The following is a 23,561-nucleotide window of genomic DNA, read 5'->3' on the forward strand; positions in this document are numbered from 1 at the left end:
CTTGCAGCTGTAAACTGTCCTACTTTGGCCAAATAGGCAGGACAGCAAACGTCAGGATTTCGGAACACAAAGACTACATCTAATTTCACCAGTACAGCCACTCTGGGCTTGCAGACCATGTTCTAGATACCCGCCACAGAATACGTTGGAAGAAAGCCACATTAATACACCGCAGCAAATTTAAATATGAAAGATTATTCATGGAATCAGCCTCAGCTCTAAAAAAACTTTCCAAACCTCAACATATTTGGGTGCATGAGACTGCCCCAAATTTGGGAAGCTTGCATCTTGAGAACTTCAGCCCAACAGCCGAGACAACCCAATAAGTATCTGCTAAGAGGCACCTTTAGGACTCTAGGAACAACAGTAGTTTTCTCTCTTCTGCTTCATTTGCTTTTTGTAGTGCTGCACGTGTCATAGTTGTATGTTCCCATGAAGATGGCAGTGTGACATTGCCGAAATATAGGAGGTATTTATTAAAGTTTCTTTTAATTAATATTCCAGTATACGTTGTAAATTCCTTAAATAATTTAATAGTCAGAATGAGGGAATGTGGACCACATAGTTTGATAGATAGGAGAGGTGATATGATAGTTACATTTTAACTGTTGAGAGGTAGTTATGGGGTTGACACTGGGGAGTTATTTCATTTGGTGGAACAGACAGGAGTGAGTGAGGACTGTGGCTATCGCTATCCCTGGAAGTTGCAAAAGGATGTTGTGAGGAGTAGTTTCTTTCTGTTTCTAGGGTGGGCCTTCCATGAAGCTCCAGAATCATAATAGTAATAATAATAATAAACCTCATTAAGTCCAGACTTATAAGAGTTAATATCAAACATTGTGTTTGTCAAAATGCTGATAGACAATACAATCTTCTCGTATACCACTATCTCAGGTAATACATACTGATATATACTGGATTTTCATGGTGATGAGGATATGTTGGAAAGGGTACAGAGAAGATTCACAAAGCTGGTCAGTGGTCTTTGGAATGTGGAGTATGAGGACAGATTGAGAGAATGTAAGTTGCAGAGCCTCGTGAATAAGAGGGGAGTGGATGTGATTGAGGCATATAAGCTAGTAAAGGGGGTTGTTATCGGGTTGACACGGAAGAGATTTTTCATAGAGTGGGAGAGGGGGGTGTAGAAAAGAGGCCATCGTTGAAAAATGTATAAGGAGGGTGTAAGCAGAGAAGTGAGGAATAGGTCCTTTGCTGGTGAGTGGAATGCATTGCCTGAGTGTGTTGTGGGTGTAGACACAACATTGAATCAGTTTAAAGCATGGTTGGATGAGCATTGTGTGCAATAGTGTGTACCTCCCATGATGAGTCTCTGACACCATGGAGGTCAAATCTTAATAATATTCTAATCTTCAGCAATAGGAGAGGGACAAAAAAAAAACTCCACCCCACTCACTGTCAGTTCACTCCTTAAGTAATAATAATAATTATTATTATTATTACTTAACACCTCCAGGGAGTCCAAAGGCTCATTGAGGGAAGGCATCTGCTGTACAATTCTCAGTCTCCACCAACCACAACTACCTTCATCATCTACACCAATGCCATCTACTGCCGACCACCATCACTAGTACTTTCACAGAAACATCCATGACCATGGCGGGATTCAAACCTGCAGCCTTTTGGCTGGAGCGGATACGCTAACCACTCAGCCAACCAGGCCAGCAATAATCTTCAGGAATAGCCATGTATTCTGATTCTCTTTTCTTCTGCTCAGGAAAAACTCTTCTGCATTAATTTGTTAAATGCCTTTATCAATATAAATGTCTAATTGAAACATACAGTCTGTCCTGATATTCAGTATTCCAGATATTCTCTTCAGTTTTCACTTTTCAAAATCTTTTTGACTTAGTGGGAAGGTGGGAAAAACTGATGATGATATTTAAATATAGCTTGCCAAGGTTTTGTAGAAAAGAGCTATAATCTCTTTATTTCTAAATGTCAATGTTCTAATATTACCATAATAATAATTAATAATAAAAATTATCCGGTCACCTCTGTGAACCTGTTTTTTTGTTCTGTGAGCTGCCTTATCTATTGCCTCAAAAATTATTCCACTTCTTTCTTGGTAGAGCCTTGACACCATAGTCACAAATAAATGTCAATTTCCCCATTCTGATATTTGACCACCACACCCTACTTCATATTACCTGACATTCAAGAAGATTATCCTCATACTTAAATGTTGAATACTATAGCTACTCCTTCTTTTCTTTGATTGTTATTGCCTGAATATAATATCTTGTATTTGATGCTTTGAAAGCTCTCACCTGTTTGTCTTCTTTATTTTGGTAACATCCTGTTACTTATTCAATTCTTCTGCTAGTTCTGGTTTTTTTTTTTTTTTTTTTTTTCATCTACTGATGTTTATGTCAATGTTGCCAATCTTGAACTCTGATGTTGATTTGGGATTTGTTCAAGTAGCTGTTGACTTTTGCTGCTCGTTCCAGTTTCATGACAAAAACAACAGGGCCTTGCTGGATGGGGCATTGCCCCATCCAGCGAGGCCCTGTTAAACCAGTTAAACATAAAATTCAATATGTTAAACATAAAATTGTATAACCCAGTTAAACATAAAATTCTGTCATTATTCCAATTAGGATTGGTTTATTACAATAAGAATAAGAGTTCAGCTAAATCCCAAATTGCCAGCCCATTCTTGTTAATTCAGTATCTGGGCAATGAATCTGTACCTACTAACAAGGTGCACCATGTGATGGTAGGATTGTACGTTAGGTCATGAATCCTCAGTTGGTTCTACCACATTAAAAGACTACGTAGAGATCTTCTCCCAGTTTATCCAGCTTTGACCTTTAAGCTCCCCACTTCCTGGCATTGCTTGCACTAATTTAGCATCATCATCAAACAGTTTATCTCCTCTTAAACCTTCGACTATATCATTGCTATATAAATTAAACAACGCTGGTCTTAGAACATAACTGTGTGATACTTCACTCATTACCTTCCTTTTTGGTCCCCACACTCCCATATACAAATTACTGTTCTCAGTCAACCATCCCCCTAAGCAAACAAGTGACCATCCATAGCCTTCCTACATGGTTTCGAGTTTGTCATGTAGTACTACTTCTCTGTCCTATTATAAAATAAAGATTTCAATTTTCATCAATCCAGGATTATATTCTGTCTGTAACCAGCATCTCTAACACCTTCACCATTATCCTGACACACACACACACACACACACACACACACACACACACACACACACACACACACACACACACACACACACACACACACACACACACACACACACACACACACACACACACACACACACACACACACACACACACACACACACACACACACACACACACACACACCATTGACTTGGATTCTTCTTTGTGTAGTAGTACTATTTTTCCTTCTTTCTACTCTTGGGCTGTTTCTGTTGCCAGACTGTTGTTGAACAAACAAGTCAAGTACAGCACAAGCTCATTTTTGCATTCCCTTGATGTACTTGATGATGTTGAAAGTTTTTTTCACTTGGTTATATTATAAATTAAAGATGCCATGAAATTATATTATTGGTTGGCATCTTTAATTTATAGTATAACCAAGTGAAAAAAACTTTCAACATCTATCTCTAATCCAGAGTATTTTAGTAATAACGTGAGACACCTTTTGGCTACTTGTATATGGAAATATGCTGGCCTGGTTGGCTGAGTGGTTAACGTATTCGCTCTCCAGAAAAAGCTGCAGTTTCAAATCCCGCTATAGGCATGGTTGTTTGTGATTGTCTGTGAAATTACTAGTGGTGGTGGAGAATTGTAGATTAGGTGCTTTTCCTTGATGAGTGTTTCATCTCCTTGAAGGTGTCACGTAGCAAGTAGCAATAATAATATGACTTCTGCATTGTTTCAACCTCAGTATCACTGATGGGTCTGGCTCCCACTGATGAGACCTCAATAAAGATCAAAACTTGTCTGGGTTTTTCCTTCCTATAATGCATAGCATTATACATGTGCACAAGGATATGTGCTTTGTATCATGGGACTCTAAAGCAAGGGATGTGAAGTCATTAACCTCAATATACGAGTTGCTCAGTTGTGAAGTTGCTTCATGTGCTAACTTTGTTTGCTTACACGTGGATAAAGGATTAAATCAATAATATAATTTCATGGCATCTTTTAATTTATAGTATAACTTTTTTTTAAGTCAGTGTGACAGTTGAGTTTTTAAATGTTAATGGGGAGATGGAGCCTGCCTGTTCTGGTCCCTCTCCTATCTCATATATGACACTCAGCTAATGGCTAGGGATGTGGGCAAGCTGATCATGAGGCATGTGGTGGGCAACTGGGAGGAGGTCTCCATCGTGTCCCACGATAGCAAGGGGAACAACTACACCAGCTCCACTGAGTACCTCGCTCACACGTCACAACCCTTCACTTACAGTGGTTTATGCAAGCTGGTGGCAGCTGGGCAATTGTTCAGGTTAATCTTTGAAGTTTACTGCAATGGTGAGCTTTATGAGACTCTGTGCTGAAGGTTAACTTGTGAAGTGGCTACTACTCTTCATACAGGACCTCTCTAGGGGCAATTTTGATGCATACTTGCCACATGAACCTGAAGTTCTACCATACTGCTCGACTTGCCACTCAGTCCGACTCTACCTCACACCTCTCACAGCCATCACCCTCTTCCTGTCCCCAACAAGGCTGCTGGCAATTGTCATGCCAGATGCACTGATGCTAAAAGGAGGAAGCAACTTAAGGATGTGGCAAGGAAATATGTGCAGAGTAATCCTGCAGTGCACCGTGCTACAGTCACCAGGTACCAGCAAGATCACCCCACGAGGTGCACAAAGCTGCAGATTCTCAATATAAGCAAAGAAATCCTGGGAGACGAGTATAAAGGTGTGCACGGCTCGCTTAGGCATGGCATATGATCCTAATGTGGCTTATGAAGCAGACAGCACTATGGCTCTGGGTAGCCAGTACTGCAGTGTCCTCAAATGGAAGGAGGAGGCCCCCGGCATGTGCTGCAGTGCTGGCAAGGTGCAACTCTCACCCTTCGAACTTCTGCCCAAGCCGCTCTACAGCCTAGTAATGGACAGCCACCCCAAGCACGTCCACTTTGTGGAGCATGTTTGGAAGTACAATGGCTGTTTCAACATGACATCATTTGACACCAAGCAGGTTCTGAGATGGCTTCATACCTATCCTCAAAGTTCAGGGGCAGGTGTATCACTTGGTAAGAATTCTGCTGCCAGCACCTCAACAGAAAGCCCAATTCTCAAAAAATCAATTTCATGGATGAGGATGAAAGGGAAGAATGACATCAAAAAGGGATCAGTCAAACAACTCCAGAGGATGCTGCACGATGTCAACAGTTATATAAAGAACCTGAAGACTGCTCTGGACAAGATAGAGAGCCTGCTGATGCTAATGGAGGTCGCTTCAATGCACCAACAGCAAATGAGGTAGCTCTGCTGATTGTTAGTCAGCAATTCGAGCAGCAAGACATTGTGCTGCAGAGCTATGACAACACACTGTGCTACATCAGTGAGATCCACTGGTCGTATGACATCTGCAGTAGCCACTCCTGTTCTGCCATGGCAAGGATGAGTACTCCATTGCTCTGCCTCAGCTTGACACCGAGACCAAGTTGCCTCTCAAGAAGACAATCTCCACAATGAGCTTCTACTACTACTACATCATGGTTATTCAAGGGGAAGTCAATTGCATAGTGTACTTCTGCTCCCGTTTCAGTCAATTTTTGGTTGATATGTATGCTAAAATAGAGACTGAGAGGTTGAACTACCTTAGGAACAACCAGGTGCAGCTGAGAGCAGGCAGTTACAATCACCTGAGGGATGCCGTGGGGAGACAGGATGCTGATGCTGCTGAGCTGGGTCAAATGGTGGTACTCACATCATCCTTCACTGGGGGACCTTGCTACATGCATAAGCAGACTCAAGATGCCATGTCATACGTCAGCCACCACGGCCATCCTGGTCTGTTCATCACTTTCATCTGTAACCCCAGGTTGGAAGGATATCACAGATGACTGCTGCCTGAGCAAAAGTCCCACGATTATCACGACATCATAGCCAAGGTGTTCCTCTCAAGGTGAAGATGATGGCTCTGTTGAACATGGGTAGATGTTTGAGTATGGTGTTTCATATACTCTGTGGAGTGGCATTAGCAGGGTCTGCCTCACATCCACATCTTGTTGTGGCTAGAGCAGCGCATCTTCCCAGACATGATTGACAGTCATCTGTGCCGAAATACCTGACCCTGAGCAAGATCCTATCCTCTACAACATTGTCAAGGCCAACATAATTCATGGGCTCTGCAGCTACTTGAACTACAATTCATCCTGCATGAAAGGAGACAGCTTCAGCAAGAGGTACCCACAGCCAATTCTCAGGGATACTCAGACAGGAGATGGGTACCTGCAGCATTGCAGGAGATCTCCAGCTTATGGTGGCTTCACCATAGAAATCAATGGGATAGAGCTGGACAACCGCTGGGTGGTGCCCTAGAACTCTTGTCACGTATTTTTGAGTGAGTACCGGAACTGACAAGTACCTGAACAAGTGCCGTGACCAGGTGGCTTTTGCCTTGCAGAATGAGTGGGATGAGGTGAAGTTGTACATGTGTGAGTGGTACATCAAATGCTCAGAGGCTGTTTGGAGGATCTTGGCATTCCTGATGAAAGTACCCCACTGTCTTCCATCTCGCTGTTCACCGTGACAATTGTCAGCATGTAGACTTCACCTTCAACAACTTGGCTGAGAAGCTCAGCAACCATCCTCAAACAACAAACATTCTTGGCTTTCTTTGAGCTATGCAAAAACTGACCATTTTGCAAAAACCTTCCTGTACTCTGAGGTCTCTTCTTACTTTGTGTGGAAGAATAACAAGTTCAAGAGAAAGAAGCAAGGAAAGGATGTCAATGTCTGGCCAGGAGTGAAGGACCACATGCTGGGAAGAGTGTACACCATCCACCCAAACAACACTAAATGTTATAATCTCTTCCTGCTGCTACATGACATTCGAGGCCCAACATTCTTTTTAGAGCTGAAGACTGTGAATGGTGTCCTCCATCCCACATTCCAGTCTACATGCACGGCATTAGGTTTGCTGGAGGATGACAAGCACTGGGACTCTACCTTGGAGGAAGCTGCCCTGTGTGTATTCTCCCTTCAATATGTGGGAGCTCTTCATAGTGTTAAATATTTATTTTTATGTATTTTATACTTAATTTTTTTGTTTACTGATTATATCCTTTCTCATTTAAAACCTTATTCAATTAAAATCCTACCGGCTGCTCTATTGTTATGTCGTTACTTTCTCTATATATTCTGTTTTATATATATCTATTCTATCTTTCTATCGCTATTTTACTTCTTCAGATATCAGGCCTAATATTCTTATATCTAGGATTGTTTCCTCTTCAGATACTGGCAAATTTATATTTTGCTGCGCCAGCCAGTATTCTATAGCAGAAAAGATCCTTGCTCAGGGAGACAATACTAGATTCTGAGGCTTTCTTACACAATATCTTACTTTAATACTGCCGTATAGATTCAGATTATTGCAGTTGTGACCTAAATCTATAATTATATACACTTCCTAATTCCTTCCCGCCAAAATAGGTTCTATTTTTATAAGTGGTAGTTTGGAATCGTAATCAGGCATGACTCAGGTTTAGGTAAATATGACATGTTTATTGGAATATCTAAACAGAATACACAAAAAATTCATACACTTAATTTGACTCAATACTAAATGAAAAGACTAGATTGTTAATGTCATTTTTCCACAGTCATTTCTCCTCCTACTGGCCACATAGCTAAAAAATTCCCTAGGATTTTCCTTGGATCTAAGGGCCAATCTTTTCTCATATTCCAGTTTCACCTTCTATACCATACTAGTCACTCTCCTGGCTGTGTCTTATATTCTTCATGCATCTTCTCTTCACCTGTCTCCTTATATTTCTTCCATAGCCTCTTTTTTGCATGTAGTTCCTGTTTAATATTGTTTGTCATCCACTTTACTCCAAATTGTGTCCTCTTCTTCACTCGTGGAATACAGCTTACCATTGCTGATAACAAATATTTCTTCACAATTTCCCAAGCACTAATGGTATACCGGTCTTCCAATTCCTCCCTCCACGAAACTTTCTCTAACCCAAGTTGACGTCTAAGACTATTATAATCACCTGCTTTATAATTCTACATATGTTCCCGTCTCTTTGATACACCTGCATGTCTATTCATTTTCTCAGTCAAAACCATATGGTCATATATATAATTTCTTGGCATCTTTAATTTATAGTATAACCAAGTGGAAAACTTCCAACAGCTATCTCTTCTTTACTTCTAGTTGCTGTCTCATTATCCCGGTCTGCATTTCCATAATTAAAGTTGCACCATCCTTCCCTTTGCTTTACCATTTTGAAAATCTTTCTAGTCTGTTTAGCAAGTGTTTTTCAACAGAATGAATGTTGCTGTCTACCAAACAAAGCATATTACAATCTATCCTCATAGCCAACATTCCAATGTCCTAGTATGATATTTGTTATATGTTTTGTACCTATTCTAAAATTTTCTCATATTTCTAAATAAAGGTGATTAACTAGAGCCATATACAATAGTCCATATGTGATTTTAATCAAGGTCCTATGCAGTAGAACTACTACATCTTTTTCTCTGCTAGTCAGTTTCCTCAACTTATTATTCGTGACACCTCCAAGGAGTCCGAAGACTCATCGCGCGAGGATACCTATTGTACAACTCTCCGTCTCCAATACTACACTGATCCTCTACTACCAGTCATCTACATCAGCACCATCTACTGCCCACCACTACAGCTGGTCTTTTTTGTCTGTAAATTGCTTGTGTTCTGAAGGGCCGATTTGACTGTATGCGGGATGAAAAACCCAAGTTTCCGGAAGCAAAAAAAAACCTGCTACCTCCGTACGAGATTGGCTAACTCATCTATAGTGCACTATCTTACAATCTTCACACTTCTTAAGGATTTTCAAATTATGATTTTCACTAAGCAACCAGATTAGTAGCACTCAGTTTTTTATTACACATCCTTTTTGAAAATAAGGATATGTATAAATACTATGATTGAAAATTTTTAATGTTAATTGGTATTATAATTTTTGCTTGGGATAATTTTACTACAATGAGGTGATTGATTATAATATTAGCATTATTAATATTCTGTATTAATCCCTATTATCACCAGAGATTTGTATAGTTTAATTTCTTTTTAATAAATATGTATTTATCCAGATGGTGGAAAAGAAGATTTCCAATTGAACTTATTATTTCTACGTCAGTTATGAGAAATTCTTTTTCACCACCAACTATGTGTTCCTCTTCAGAAAGTGAAGACTCAGATTCTGTTAGAGTAATTTTTCCTCAGAAGAAAGAAAACAAACATAAATCAGCTTCTTCTTTAAATATATCCTCTTGCAGCTCAGAATTTGTAAAATTGTATCTTTTTGCCCGTACATGCAGAGAAAAGGAGGAATGGTTCTACCGCTTTTATAAAGCTTCCAGTGGAAAGTGTATTACATCTATGTTGCCAAAGTTCAATATTTATGGTGTGAATAAGAAAGAGGTAAAGATATATTTTCTTGCATAATTTCACATATGCTGGAATGTTTTGTCAATTTTTATCGTTCTGATTACAAAAAAAAAAAAAAAACATCTTCCTTTTAGGAAGAAAGGAAAGTTTGATCTTTAAAAACAGCAATCAATATGTTTGTTATTGTTTTATTAATTTTTGTACATTGAGAGCGCATTTTCTGTCTTGATTTCAGAATGCCACTTTACTTGTACTGAGTATCTGAGTATTTAATTTTCATTACTTGTATAGCACAACCTTGCCTATTGGAGAACTAAAGTGGCATAAAATAACTTTCATATCAGCATTCTCAGCTTATCTAATCTTTTGATGCTCAGTATTAATCATTAGTTTCCCAATTTCATATGCAGGAATGACATTAAAAAATGTGCATGCACTTTATTGACATTCACACACATTGTGATTTCTCATTTATCCAACATTCAAATGAAAGAATCTTCAATTAACCAACTCTTGAATGGGTTAGTGACAAAAGACTTTCTAATATAGTACCATTGTTGGATTCTGATTATGTAGAGATTAGAGTAATTATTATTTGGTTCAGAATCCAACATAATCTTCCATCACAAAGGCTAGACTTGTAAATATTATTTAATGTAAACAACTTATTTTACAATTTAATATTCATATAACTACCTTAATTTTGTCTAATATTTAATTATTTAATCAAGATATATGTTTTAATAATGAAAAGACTGTATTAAATATTATTAAGTTATTTTAATTATTACTATGTTAATATTATAAGAACTTGTATTTGATAATTTAACTGTGCATTATTTGAAATATAAATATTCTCTATTTACTGTTTGTTGAAGTTTAACGTTATGCAATAGCTCAATTTTTTTATATTTTGTTTTGTTGTCATGGAGATGCATGTAAGTGAGCGAGCACGTTTTGGAACACCACGTGAAGTTTATTGCAAAGAGTTTTAGAAAGAAATCACGAGAAGAATTTAGGCGGGAAGAATGGATATAAAAAGGGAAGAACGCTGAAATTATTTATTAGAGATTTATAAGAGAGAGTTTGGCATTAGGTTGGAATCGGAGCATTCGGGAATCACAGTGCGATAATAGCGAGTCGGCAAGTCACTCAAGCAGCTAAATAAAGTCTACTAGTCGAGAGACGGTTAGCTAATAAGTTGTAGAATAACAATTATAGCTACGGAAAACAGCTGAGTGACTACTAAATAGACTAGCAATACTTGAGTTGAGATTTAATTTCAGGGCCAACCTTTCAAGGACACACAGAAACTTGAAGCATAGCACGAAGTAACGAGAGAATAATTAGAGGCAACAAAGTTGAGTTTAATGATAGCGGTGTTAAGAATTATGGTACCTAAAGGATTAAATTGATGTCGAAGGAGTAGGCAACTGTGCATATTAAACTTCAAGTTAAGGAATTATTGTGTGTCACCTTAGTACAAGAGTTGTTAGTAGAACACTGAATTAGTTAAGTGATGTCAAATGTAGTGCAAGAATGTTTGATTGTGTGTATTGTGACCGTTAATTAATCCAGTTATTTCTAAGAAGATTTTTTTAAATGAGTGCCATTAATTGATTAAAGTGTTTACAGTTATAAAAAGTGTTTACGTATAAGTAGATGAAGAAAAAAGGTTATCGGTAAGATTATTCCAACCGTTAATATTCCTATACAGAGAACTGTGAGAATTTCATCCTAGAGTTTCCTTACACTAACAGTAACTATTGAGGAAGTTAGCTAAAGTGTAAATTTAAGTGTTTGTTTGTGAAGAGGTATTATTGCAATTTTTGTTGTATTTGGAACTTAAGGAACTGTGAGAAAATTGTAATAGAGATAGCAGAATTACCATTGTCTGAGTTGTATGATTGAATTTATCAGAGAAGTTAAAATGTTTGATATCTTAATTACTGATTTGAATTTAAGTGTAAAATTTGTGATTTTAAAATTAAATGTTTGTTTTTATTAATCTAAAGTTGTATTTTGCCTGAATCTCTTTTACTGCACCATTCATTAAATATTCGAACCAAAGCGGGAGTGATAAATAAGTTAAATATACTCGGCCAGTATATATAATATTAACACCTAAAAGGAGAGATAGTTGTGAGTTGATTTATCTTCAATTCTTGAACTAATTCAGATATAAAGTGGCGCAGTCTTTAAATATAAATTTTCTTTATATTTGAATTAGAAATCAACTAGCAACCTTCTATTTTGTTTAAGAACATCGTAGTGACTAACATGTCGGATCCAAAGTAAAAATTGACAAGAAGTAGGATCCAACACCATATAATTGAACCTTCAGTTATCCAACAAACAAATTGCTTTCCCACTATAGTTGGATAATTGAGGGATTACTGTTTTTAAAATATATACATATATATCCATACAGAGACATGTCTCTGCATGGATGTATAAGAAATATTTTAAGAAAGTTAAAATATTTTGGACACATAGAAAGGATGAAAGGGGGGACTTCTCAGAACAGTAATAGAAGGTACAGTTCCTGGAAGAAGAGGCAGGGGTAGACTATCAATGAGATGGGTGGATGGCGTGTGTGGCGTGACTGATCTTCATAGAGTTGAGGCCGCCAGAAAAGCAAACAACAGGACTACATGACGAGGTCTGGTGTGGCACATCACAGAGCATCGGAGTGACCATATGGCATCTGTAGATGCCCAGTGAAGATAGCGTGTGAGACATGTCAATTGTCCCTGGATTATCTCTCTTCCTACTTCCCTTTCCTTTTTTTTTCTTTACAGATATATGTTATTTACACTATAAATGTGATTTTTAATTATCTTTATAAAGGTATGACTTGGTTTATGCTAGGGTTAGGTCCCTGAGATTTCTTTTGTAAATTGAAGCAAAAATTTGTTGCTTCAATTAAACTCCTACCACTACCCAACACAAAAACTAGGTGTCATTAATACTCTAAAAAACAGGGCTATGAATATCTGCTTCAATGAACATTATTATTATTATTATTATTATTACGGGTATCTCCATGGAGTCAGTAGACTCATCGCGGGAGACCCAAGCTAGCAAAACAATATCTGTCATATCTCTTCTTGAATTCATTTACAGATGAAGAGCTCACAACAAAGTCAGGCAATGAATTCCACTCATTCACCACCCTCCAGGCAAAAAACCTTGTTCTGACACCTTTGTTAACCACACTCTTCTTTAATTTCCAGAGATGACCTCTTGTTCTTCCATCACTATCACACAGCTGAAACATTTCCCCTGCATCAATCCTATAAAAACCTTTTAGTAATTTGAATGTTTCTATCATATCCCCTCTTCTTCGCCTATCAACCAATCTCTGCAATCCACAAGCTCTCAATCTATCAATGTAGGGAGCATTTGTTATATCACTCACCAACTTGGTCACTCTTCTCTGAACCCTCTCCACAGCCTCCTCATCTCCAAGGAATCCAGGTGACCAGACCTGAGCACAGTAATCCAAATGTGGAAGTATCAATGCTTTATAAAGGGGAATAATAACCTCTTTATCTCTGGATGTCAGTGTGTTCCTCAACAACCAAGTAATCCTATGTGCAATCTTGGACACCTTAGCAATGTGTCCTCTGAACTTCATCTCCTTATCTACCAATACCCCTAAGTCCCTAGCCTCATCAATCTCTTGGAGTACCTTTCCATCGATGTAGTACACAGCTGGTAATCTTTTAATCCCAAAATGCAAGACTTTACACTTTTCCACATTGAACTGATATCCATTTTCTTTTGCCCATTTTACCAGCTTATTTAAATCATCCTGCAAACTTTCAACATCAGCTTGATTTTTTATTGCACTACACAACTTTGCATCATCAGCAAACAACTGAATATCTCCCTTTAAGCCGTTTCCTATATCATTTATATACAAATTAAACAACATTGGCCCAAGCACAGAGCCCTGAGGCACACCACTGGTCACCTGCCTCATTCTGGACTCGGCTCCTCCATACACCACCTTATGGTATCTCTCCCTGAGCCATTCTCCTATCCATATCACCAATTTAATATCCATTCCCATCTGCTCCAATTTGCGTAACAGTGTTCTATGGGGTATCCTGTCAAAAGCCTTAGCAAAATCCAGAAGTACCACTGTGTAGCCAGTTCCTTTGTCCAACTCTGATGTTATTCTATTATGGATAGTTAATAGATTGCTAAGGCAGGATCTACCTTTAACAAAACCATGTTGGCCTCTATAGAGTATCATATCCTGATCCACCCATTCTTGAATTTTGTCTTTAACCAACTTTTCCAATACTTTTACCACTACTCCTGAGATGGTGATTGGTCTGTAATTCAATACTGCAGTTTTAGAGCCACCCTTATGCAAAGGAACCACTTTGCCTAACTTCCACTCCCTAGGGACCATACCAGAGTTCAAACTTAAATTAAATATCCAGGTAAGAGGGGTTGACAATTCATTTGCACATTCACGCAACACCCGAGCTGATATTCCATCTAAGCCTACCGCAGTGTTTGCATTTAAGTTTCGCAATATATTTAATACCTCTGATTCTTTAGCTTCAATTCTCACATTAGGTATTGCTATAGGTATAGAGATATCCTCACTTGGGTGATAGACTTTTGAGAAGTGATCACTCAGTAACTCGACTATTACATCTGATTTTGTCACCTCAATACCATCAGCACCCACTAAGGTTATCCTTCCGAAGTCATTCTTCCTCTTACTTGCCACATAGCGGAAGAACTCTTTGGGATTACCCTTGATCTCTTTGGCTAAGGTCTTCTCATAATCTGATTTCGCTTTTCTTACTATGCTGGTAACCTTCCTAGCTTGAGCCTTGTACTGCTCATGGGTGTCCTGATCGCCCTTCTCCTTGTAAATTCTCCATAACATTTTCTTTTTTTGTAGTTCAAGCTTGATACTACTGCTCATCCATCTAATGCCTGCCTTGTTTGACCTCCTGACCATGGGGATACAATCTGATATTGCTTTCCTCAGATACCCGCTGATTTTATCCCAAGCACTGCTAACATCTTTCCCTTGCAATATGTTCTGCCATGGGATGGCTGCAAGCTCACTCCGAAGCTTGTTATAATTGCCTAACCTGTAGTTTCGTACATACCCCTTCTTAATAGAAAAATCCACAGATTTTGCAACCTCCCAAGTCAATACCACATGATCGCTTTCACCAACTGGAGGTAACGAGGTCACCTTACTTAAGCATATAACCTCTGAACCAATAACCAGGTCCAACACTCTCACACCACGTGTCCCTTCAGTTACGTGCTGTTTCAAGTAATTATCTCGTAGCAGATGTATGAACTCCATTTCCTTTTTGCTACGTGATATTTCCTCCTTCCAATTGATATCACCATAATTAAAATCCCCCATAATAATCACTAAGCCTTCACTCATTGCACTAAGTTGCTGATGCATGAATTCAATATCTCCCCCCGTACTCCCTGGCCTATAGCAGCATCCAACTGTATATTTGGTTGCGTTGGTCACTATTTCGCACCAGACTGCCTCAAATGAACTCTCATTCACATGTCTATCATCATGATATACTACTTTCTTTGGCTGCAACACATCAGCTATCATCAACAGTACTCCTCCTCCTGTTCTATCTTCTCTATCCTCCCTGAAAATACTGTACCCATCACATTCAATTCCAGTGACCACATCTTCTGCTGACAGCCAAGTTTCACTAATGCCTACAACTTTTGGTGAGATTTCACTGACTAATGCCAAAAATTCTTCTCTCTTATTTCTAATGCTTCTAGCATTGGTATACAAAAATTGCAGATTCCCTCTAGATCTTGCCCTCTAGAACATGCACTGCAAGACGAATTTAAAGTTATCAGCAGTACTTTTCTAAAAAATGGTTACAGCCAGAACACTATTAACAAAATTCTCTACAAGTCCTCAATAAAAAAACAAAGATAAACCAGACTACAATAAAACTATAACCATTCCTTACATTCCTTACATAACCATTCCTTACATCAGATAAAATAAACAGAATACTACAAAAATACAACCTCAAAGCCACCTTTAAACCTCCTGCAAAATTAAAAACCTTACTCAACTCATCCAAATACCCACTCCCTCCACTGACCCACCCTGAGTATACCATATTTATTGCACCTGTAACATACCATATATAGGGGAATCAGGATGCATAATTCCTATCAGACGAAAAGAACATAAACGACACATTAAATATAATAACTATGGTGAATCTGGCCTTTCTGATCATGCCCTTGAACACCTTACATAAAATTGACTGGAAAAGCACCAGTTGTTTACATCACACCAAAACATGATATGAACGCAAATTTAAGGAAGCCTGTGAGATTATTATCAACCACCCTAATCTGAACAGTAATGATGGTCTAAAAATCCCAAACATATGGAAGGCACATATTTGACCCACGGAACCTTCCTCTCTAAGAATAACTATGAACAGGACTGTAGATAATCCAGGATCCTAAATCAAAAATAACAATTGTAATGCTAAAAATAGGACATCATTGTTACTGAAAGAAAACTATATACAAGAAAGAATGTTATTCATGTTATCATAAATAGAATTTAGCTTCATGTAGTTTCTAAATAATGAATTAATTTGTATTTTTTTTTTTTTTCACTACAGGTCATGCCAGTAGAATAACCTGTGATCAAATCATTGTTTCTGTAGCTTACTGTATGTTACACCACAGCTAGAGCCTTTGCTGCCTGGGGCAGTCCCTGAGTTTGCCGCCCCTCTCTATATACACCAAAAATACTACAAAAAGTCAAAACGACATATAGGGAAATAAATTAAAACACTGCTTATTTTTGAAGTAAAACTTTAATTTCAATATTCTAAAATGTTATATTTCTTGCTTTTCTGTTTGCCAATGTCATCGATGATTTTGCTAAGTCTATTTCATAGTAATATAGGTAATTATTATTATTATTATTATTCAGACCTCCATGGAGTCAAAAGACTCATCGTGAGAGGTCCTTCCTAAGAACAAAGTCTGCCAAGACTCATCGAGGGGAGGTTCCCCCCCCCCCTAAGAAACACAAAGTTTATCATACCACTCCTTAAACTCATTGACCATTCTCGCTCTCACCACTCCATCAGGCAATGCATTCCATGGTTCAACCACCCTCCATGCAAGGAAACCACTCCTCAATTGTTAATCAATTTTATTTAGAAAAACTCCTCTCACAAGTAGCAACACTTACAGCAATTGTGAGGAAAATTTGCAGCAGTATTACAATATTTGGAACTGCATTTTAGAATTATTTTTAAAAGTTCAAAAGGTTCGAACTGCCGACCGGGGCGGACCGCCCCCACCTCTAGCTATGCCACTGACTGTATGTAATGTAACTCAGCTTGTCCTGTATATTTGTATATGCTTCAGATGATGATCTTAATATGAAAATTGAAACGTCAGGAAATTAAAATAGTTATTTATAACAATTATAAATAACTATTTTAATAAATAAATAAAAATGGTTGTAAAGTCCATAATTTCTAAAATGAATGCTGACACCGTGCAACACTAAAAGAAAAGAAATTGAGCAATTAAGACTCCATTCTCTCATTCTACTATACACAAAATTCCCTAATAAATAAAAATAGTAAATAACTATTAACAGTTAAAACATCTCAATCATATCACCTCTTTGTCTCCTTTCCACCAGAATAAGCAGATTGCAGGAGACCCAAATCAACATCATGCACGCAAATCCTATCATACCTTTCCTTGAATCCATTCACAATCAAGAAACTCAACCAATTCTGGCAATCCATTCCACTCACTCGCCACTCTTCATGCAAAATATCTGGTCTACACATAACCACACTCTTACACAATTTCCATGAATGGTCCCTAGTTCTCTATTTATCATATATTGAAAAATTTCACTTGCATCAATTTTATAAAACCCTTTTAATATCCTAAAAGTTTCTATCATGTCCTGCTCTTTTTTGCTTATAAACTAAATGTTGTAACCCACATGCCTTCAACCTATCCTTATAGGGAGTATTCCGCAGACCTGTCACCATCTTGGTCACTTATCTCTGAATCTTTTCGACCACCTACTGGTCCCAAAGAAAACCAGGTCACTAAATCTGTGTGCAGGAATCAAAATGTAGCCAAATCATAGCCTTATAAAGAGGGATAATAACTTCCTCATCTTTACTTGTTAGTTTAATTTTCAGCATCAAGCTAATTCATTAAGCTATATTACCAACTTTTGCAATATGCCCTCTGAACTTTACCTCTTTGTCCACCATTATCCCAAGTCCCTAGCCATCTATATGATACACCATATACAACCTTTTCAACCCAAAGTATGAGGGTGGTCTGAAAAGTTCTCAGCCTTGACCATAGATGGCAACACTATAGACAAAATGTTTTTTTTCTAAGTTGGTACATCTGTCATAAGCATCCATGTGAAATTGCAAGTCATTCTATCAAGTAGTTTGTTTTATACAGCTGTCTGAAGCAAAAATCCCTTGAAATGGATAAAATCGAGTATCGTGTGGTTATAAAAATTCTTTATAAAAGGTTTAATGCCAAAAGAAATTCATTCGAAGTTCATAAAAGTTTATGGGCATTCTTCTACTTCATTTTCAACAATTAAGAAATCAATTTATTACTAAGGATGAGACTTGGATTCACCATTACACACCAGAATCCAAACAGCAGTCAAAACAGCGGACAGAAGCTGATTGTTCAGCGCCTTCTGAATAACCGGCTTTTATCTTGAAATGGATAAAATCATAAACGGAGAATATTATTTCTATCTTTTAACCAGACTAGACGAAAACATTTGTGAGAAGAGACCCAGTTTGTAGAAGGAAAAAAATTTCTTTCATCAGGACAATACACCTGCTCACAAAGGTATTTTGGCAATGGAAAAATTAAGTTATCTGCACAATGAATTGTTGGAACATCCACCCTATTCCCCAGTTTTGGCTCTCTCTGACTTCTATCTCTTCCCAAAACTAAAACTTTTCCTCTCTGGTCAGCGTTTTTCTTCGAATCAAGAGGTGATTGCAGCTGTAGAGAGGTATTTTGCAGATCTTACTGGGAACCACTACAGGAACGGGATAATGGTGCTGGAGCATCGCTGGAATAAATGTATTAGTCTTAAGGAAGATTATGTTGAAAAATAAAAATAATTTTGAAATTCTAAATTTGTTTTTTCATTGTTAGGCCAAGAACTTTTCAGACCACCCTCATACTCTTATTATTATTATTACGTAACACTTCCAGGGAGTCCAAAGACTCATCAAGGGAGGGCACTTACTCTACAACTCTCCATCTCCACCAACTGCAACTACCTTCATCATCTACACCAACGTCACCTACCGTTGTCCATCACCACTAGTATTTTCACAGACAATTACAAACCTCCATGCCCACAGCAGGATTCGAACCCACAGCCTTTTGGCTGGAAAGCAGATACGCTATCCACTTGGCCAACCATCAAATCAGGCTGGCATCACAAACATCCCTGTCCTTGGCAGGATTCGAACCCTCAGCCTCTTGGCTGAAGAGGGATATGGGACCTTTCACATGCAAAGCAAACGCTCTACCACTGAGCTACCCCCCCCCCCCCAATGTAAGTATTATAGTTAGTAAGTAGATTGTTAAACACTATTTTCCTTTAGCAAACTCATGCTGCCCATCAAAGAGAATGTTGTCATCATCAACCTAGTTCTGAATCCTGGTCTTCATTCACTTCTCTAACATCTTTGCCACAACTCCAGGTATACAGATTGGTCTGCAGTTCAAAGGCTCAGTCTTATCACACTCCACCTCTTGGAACAATTTTGTCCTTTTTCCACTTCTTTGGAACTTGAGAAACCACCATCGTCAAGTACTACAGCTTTTTTAGGCATCAAAATTGATCAATTCCTCATATGCCTTCTACTCACTCACTCTCGCCATTAGCAGCTCCTCCTCCCTTTCTGCTGCTCTCAAGTTATGCATGATGTTACTTTCACGAAGATGAAATATTTTATGAACTGCCCATTTAACATCTCTACTATGTTTTTGACTCAATGAGGTCTTTTGTTAATAATAATAATCCTTAGTGGTTATCATACTACCATTCTCTCCAACCAGTATCATCCTTCTATAAAGAATTCTTTCTTCTCATGGCACGTATCAAAAAAACTCTCTAGAATTCCTTTTGGATTCATTAGCTGACTTCTGCTCATACTGTGCTTTTGCTGTCCTTTCCAATCAAATTATTACCTCTCTTGCTTGTTCTTTTGTACTCTTTGTGCAACTGACTTATCACCACTCATCTTATGCTGCTGTCATAAAGAATGTCTTCTTCCAAATTACATGCTTCATCTCTTCATTCATCCATTTCAGGCCCACCCACCTTATTTGATATCTTGATCTTGCATTCAGACATTACTACTGCAAGACAGTTCCAGATCAGGTCCCATTCCAATCCCTCATTCCATGATGTAACTGAAAGCAATCTCCTGCATTTATCTTAATCATCATCCTTATAGTTTCACATATCATTTTCTCACAAAAGTCTGATATGGCTGGCCACTGATCATTTCATGGTCACTTTCACCAACTGGAGGAAGATTTGACACCTCGTTTACAATAACATCCTCTGATGAGATAATGAAATTTAGGATCCTTGATTCTTATGCACCTCTGTTATATACTGCCTGAGATAGTTGTCTCTCAAACTTTCAAGAAATTCATTCTCTTTTCCCCCAGATTCTGTCTCTTCATTGCAGTCTATATTATCATAATTAAAATTGCCCTTAATGATCACCCTTTTCTTATTAGCTACCCCAATTTGCCTATGTTTTCTTCTCACTGTATTAATTTACATCTATAGCAACGCCCAGCTAGTATTTCATCCTTTTCACCATAAACTCACACCATACTGTTTCAAAACCACTTGCACTGTTACTTTTTCATCTCCACCTTAGATGGAGATAACTCCTCTGCTACCATCAACAGCACTCCTCTCCCCTTCTGTGTCCTGAAAAATATCATATCCATCTATCTGTATTCTTGTCGAAATGTCAACCTCATCTGACCATGTCTCACTTATTCGAACAATTTTTGGGTGAATATGCTCTATTAATGTACAATCTGATTTCCTCTATTTCAAATACTTCTAGTATTTGTAAACATTTATACTAGCTTATTTCCTTAACTGATGTGACTCTGCCTTAATGCCCCCCATCCCCAGCCACTAATCTCTATCATCACTGATCTTATACATCTACTCAGACCTGTTTGTTTTCCCCACATCACTGGTCATCTGAATCCTTTCTTGTACACACATGCATCCACTCCTGTATCCATTATCCAATTTTCACGCAGTGTCTCCTTGCCCCTAACCTTCCCTGTTTGTCTTGTGGTCCTTCTCTTTCATTCTCTTGACTTATTCTACTCGCCTCTGCATTCACAAGCTCTTTTACCCACTTACTTGCTGTTCCACCTGTCACCTGTACCACCTCTTCCTTCCTCAGATCTGCCATTCACTTCAGTCACCACTCTTTTGCAGCAACAGTTTCTCCAACTGACTTACACCAGATCCATTTAAATGTAGCCCCCCCCTCTCTTTTATACAGCTCTTTCTATCCCTCAAATTCATCCCACGCATTCACAAAATGAATTCTTTTCTATTTGCACATTCATCATCATCATCATCATCATCACGAACCATGGGCTCACTGCCCGTTGATGTCTGATGCCTGTTTCACTATCTTCTTCCACCTTTCTTTGTCCAGTGCACAGTGTCGCAGTTTTTGTACACCCATTCCACACCAGTCTTTTATATCGTCTATCCATTCTCTGTATGGTCTACCTCTTCTGTTTAAACCATCCAAAATACCAAACATAAATGTCTTTATCTTCCGGTCCTCACTCATTCTACAGATGTGTCCAAATAATTGCATCTTACATTTTATAATCTTCTGCATTAGATTCTGTTTTGGTTGTATCTTCTGATAGAGCTCTTCATTGGTGATTTTCAGTACCCATCCTATTCTTAGAATCTTCCTGTAACAAGTTCTTTCAAATGCCAAAATTCTTTTTCTTGATTCCTTATTACCCGCATTTCAGATCCGTACAGTACATCGCTGAAGATGCATGTTTTCAGTACTCTTAGTTTTGTTTGCAGACTGATCACTTTACTTATCCAGATGTTATCCATGGCCTTCAGATTTGTTCTTCCCTTTGCAATCCTGATGTTTATTTCTTTTTTACAGTCCAAGTCATATGTCAGTTACTTCCCAAATATGTGAATTGTTCTACATTTTCTGTATCAGTTCCATCCACTTGTATCTTTTGTTTCATGTTCTTCTCACCAAATACCATTGTCTTTGTTTTTTCCAAATTCATAACAAGTCCAAATCTCTTCCCTTCCTCATTTAACAGTTTCAGTGTTTTTTTGTAGTTCTCTTTCGTCTTCTTCAATAATAATAATGTCATCTGCAAATCTCAGATTGTTAATTCTCATTCCGTATACAGATATTCCTTTGGCATCTTCCTTCAATTTGTCCATTGCTCTTTCTAAATGTGCGATGAAAATGCTTGGTGATATTGGGTCTCCCTTTTTTATCAATTCCATAGGATTCGAGAACTGCTAATGTCACTTTCTGGTCAATACTGTCAAATGCTTTCTGAAAATCAACAAAGCAAGTATATATGTTTTTGTTTTTTCTCCTAGCTTTCTTTGCTATTAACCTCATTGTCAAAATCTGTTGAATTGTAGTTCTATCCTTCCTATCTATCCCTCAAATTCATCCCACACATTCACAAAATGAATTCTTTTCTATTTGCACATTGGGGTAACCCAATTTTTCACACATGGGGTAACAATTCTTTTTCTAGTTTCTTTCTCATATCTAGTGCTGTGCTCTGTGATACTTTATTATAATAATAAAATAAACATTCACACTATAGGGCCATTACTATTTAACTTGTATATTAATGATATTGGCAAAGATTTGGATGGAGATATTCAGTTGTTTGCAGATGATGCAAAGTTGAGACGAACCATAAAGAGTAGTGAAGATGTTGTGGCTTTGCAAGAAGACTTGAATAAATTGAGTGATTGGGCATGGAAATGGGGACGTGAGTTCAATGTTGCAAAATGTAAGGTTTTAAAATTTGGAAAACAAAGATGGGATGCAGAATTTATGCTTGGTGAGAATATATTGTTGGAGGTGGAGGAAATAAGAGATCTGGGGGTGATAGTGGATAAAGATCTAAAATTTAGGGGACACATCGTGAAAATTGTGAAGACAACACAAAGGCTTCTGGGAATGATGTGGAGGACACTGGCATGTAAAAGTAGGGAGATTCTTGTTCCATTGTATAAGGCTTTGATTAGGCCACACATGGACATATTGTGCCCAGATATGGTCATTGGGTTTTCAGAAGGATGAAGAGATGTTGGAAAGGGTCCAAAGGCAACTGGCTAAGTTAGTTTCTGACCTCTGGAATGTTCAGTATGAGGAAAGATTGAGAAGATGTAATTTGCAGAGTCTGGTGGAGAGGAGGAAGAGGGGAGACATGATAGAGACCTACAAGTTGGTAAGGGGTTGTTATAAGATCAATGGGGGAGAAGTTCTACAGAGAATAGTGGAAGATCAGGGGAGAACCAGAGGTCATCCCTGGAAACTGTATATAAAGAGGGTGTGAGTAGGGGAGTGAGAGGCAGGTTTTTTTCGTGCAGAGTTGTGAATGATTGGAATGCCTTGCCTGAGAGTGTGGTGTCTGCAAGGAGTTTGAATGTGTTTAAGGCTCGGTATGATGAGATGTGTGTGTGTGTGTGTGAGATAAAAGGACCTCCCAGATGAGTCTTTGACTCCATGAGGTCTTGGGGTAATAATAATATTTTCTTACATCTGTCACTTGTAAGTACAGTTATTAATTTTTTTTTTTTTT

The 23,561-nt window shown here is 38.1% G+C and overlaps 1 protein-coding gene across 5 annotated transcripts in view; it reads left to right on the forward strand.

Moving 5' to 3' along the window:
- Positions 1–23,561, forward strand: part of LOC150097110 (testis-expressed protein 2-like) — a 254,835-nt gene that overhangs the window by 91,804 nt on the left and 139,470 nt on the right. For all 5 annotated transcript variants that reach the window (XM_090407014.1, XM_090407018.1, XM_090407016.1 and 2 more), the window contains exon 4: positions 9,296–9,626. In XM_090407014.1, the coding sequence (XP_090263140.1) occupies positions 9,296–9,626 (331 nt within the window). The remainder of the gene's footprint in view (positions 1–9,295; positions 9,627–23,561) is intronic.

Source organism: Typopeltis vanoorti, chromosome 17 (genome assembly GCF_054136105.1).
Source record: "Typopeltis vanoorti isolate ZY-2024b chromosome 17, IOZ_Tvanoo_1.0, whole genome shotgun sequence".
Lineage (NCBI taxonomy): Eukaryota > Metazoa > Arthropoda > Arachnida > Uropygi > Thelyphonidae > Typopeltis > Typopeltis vanoorti.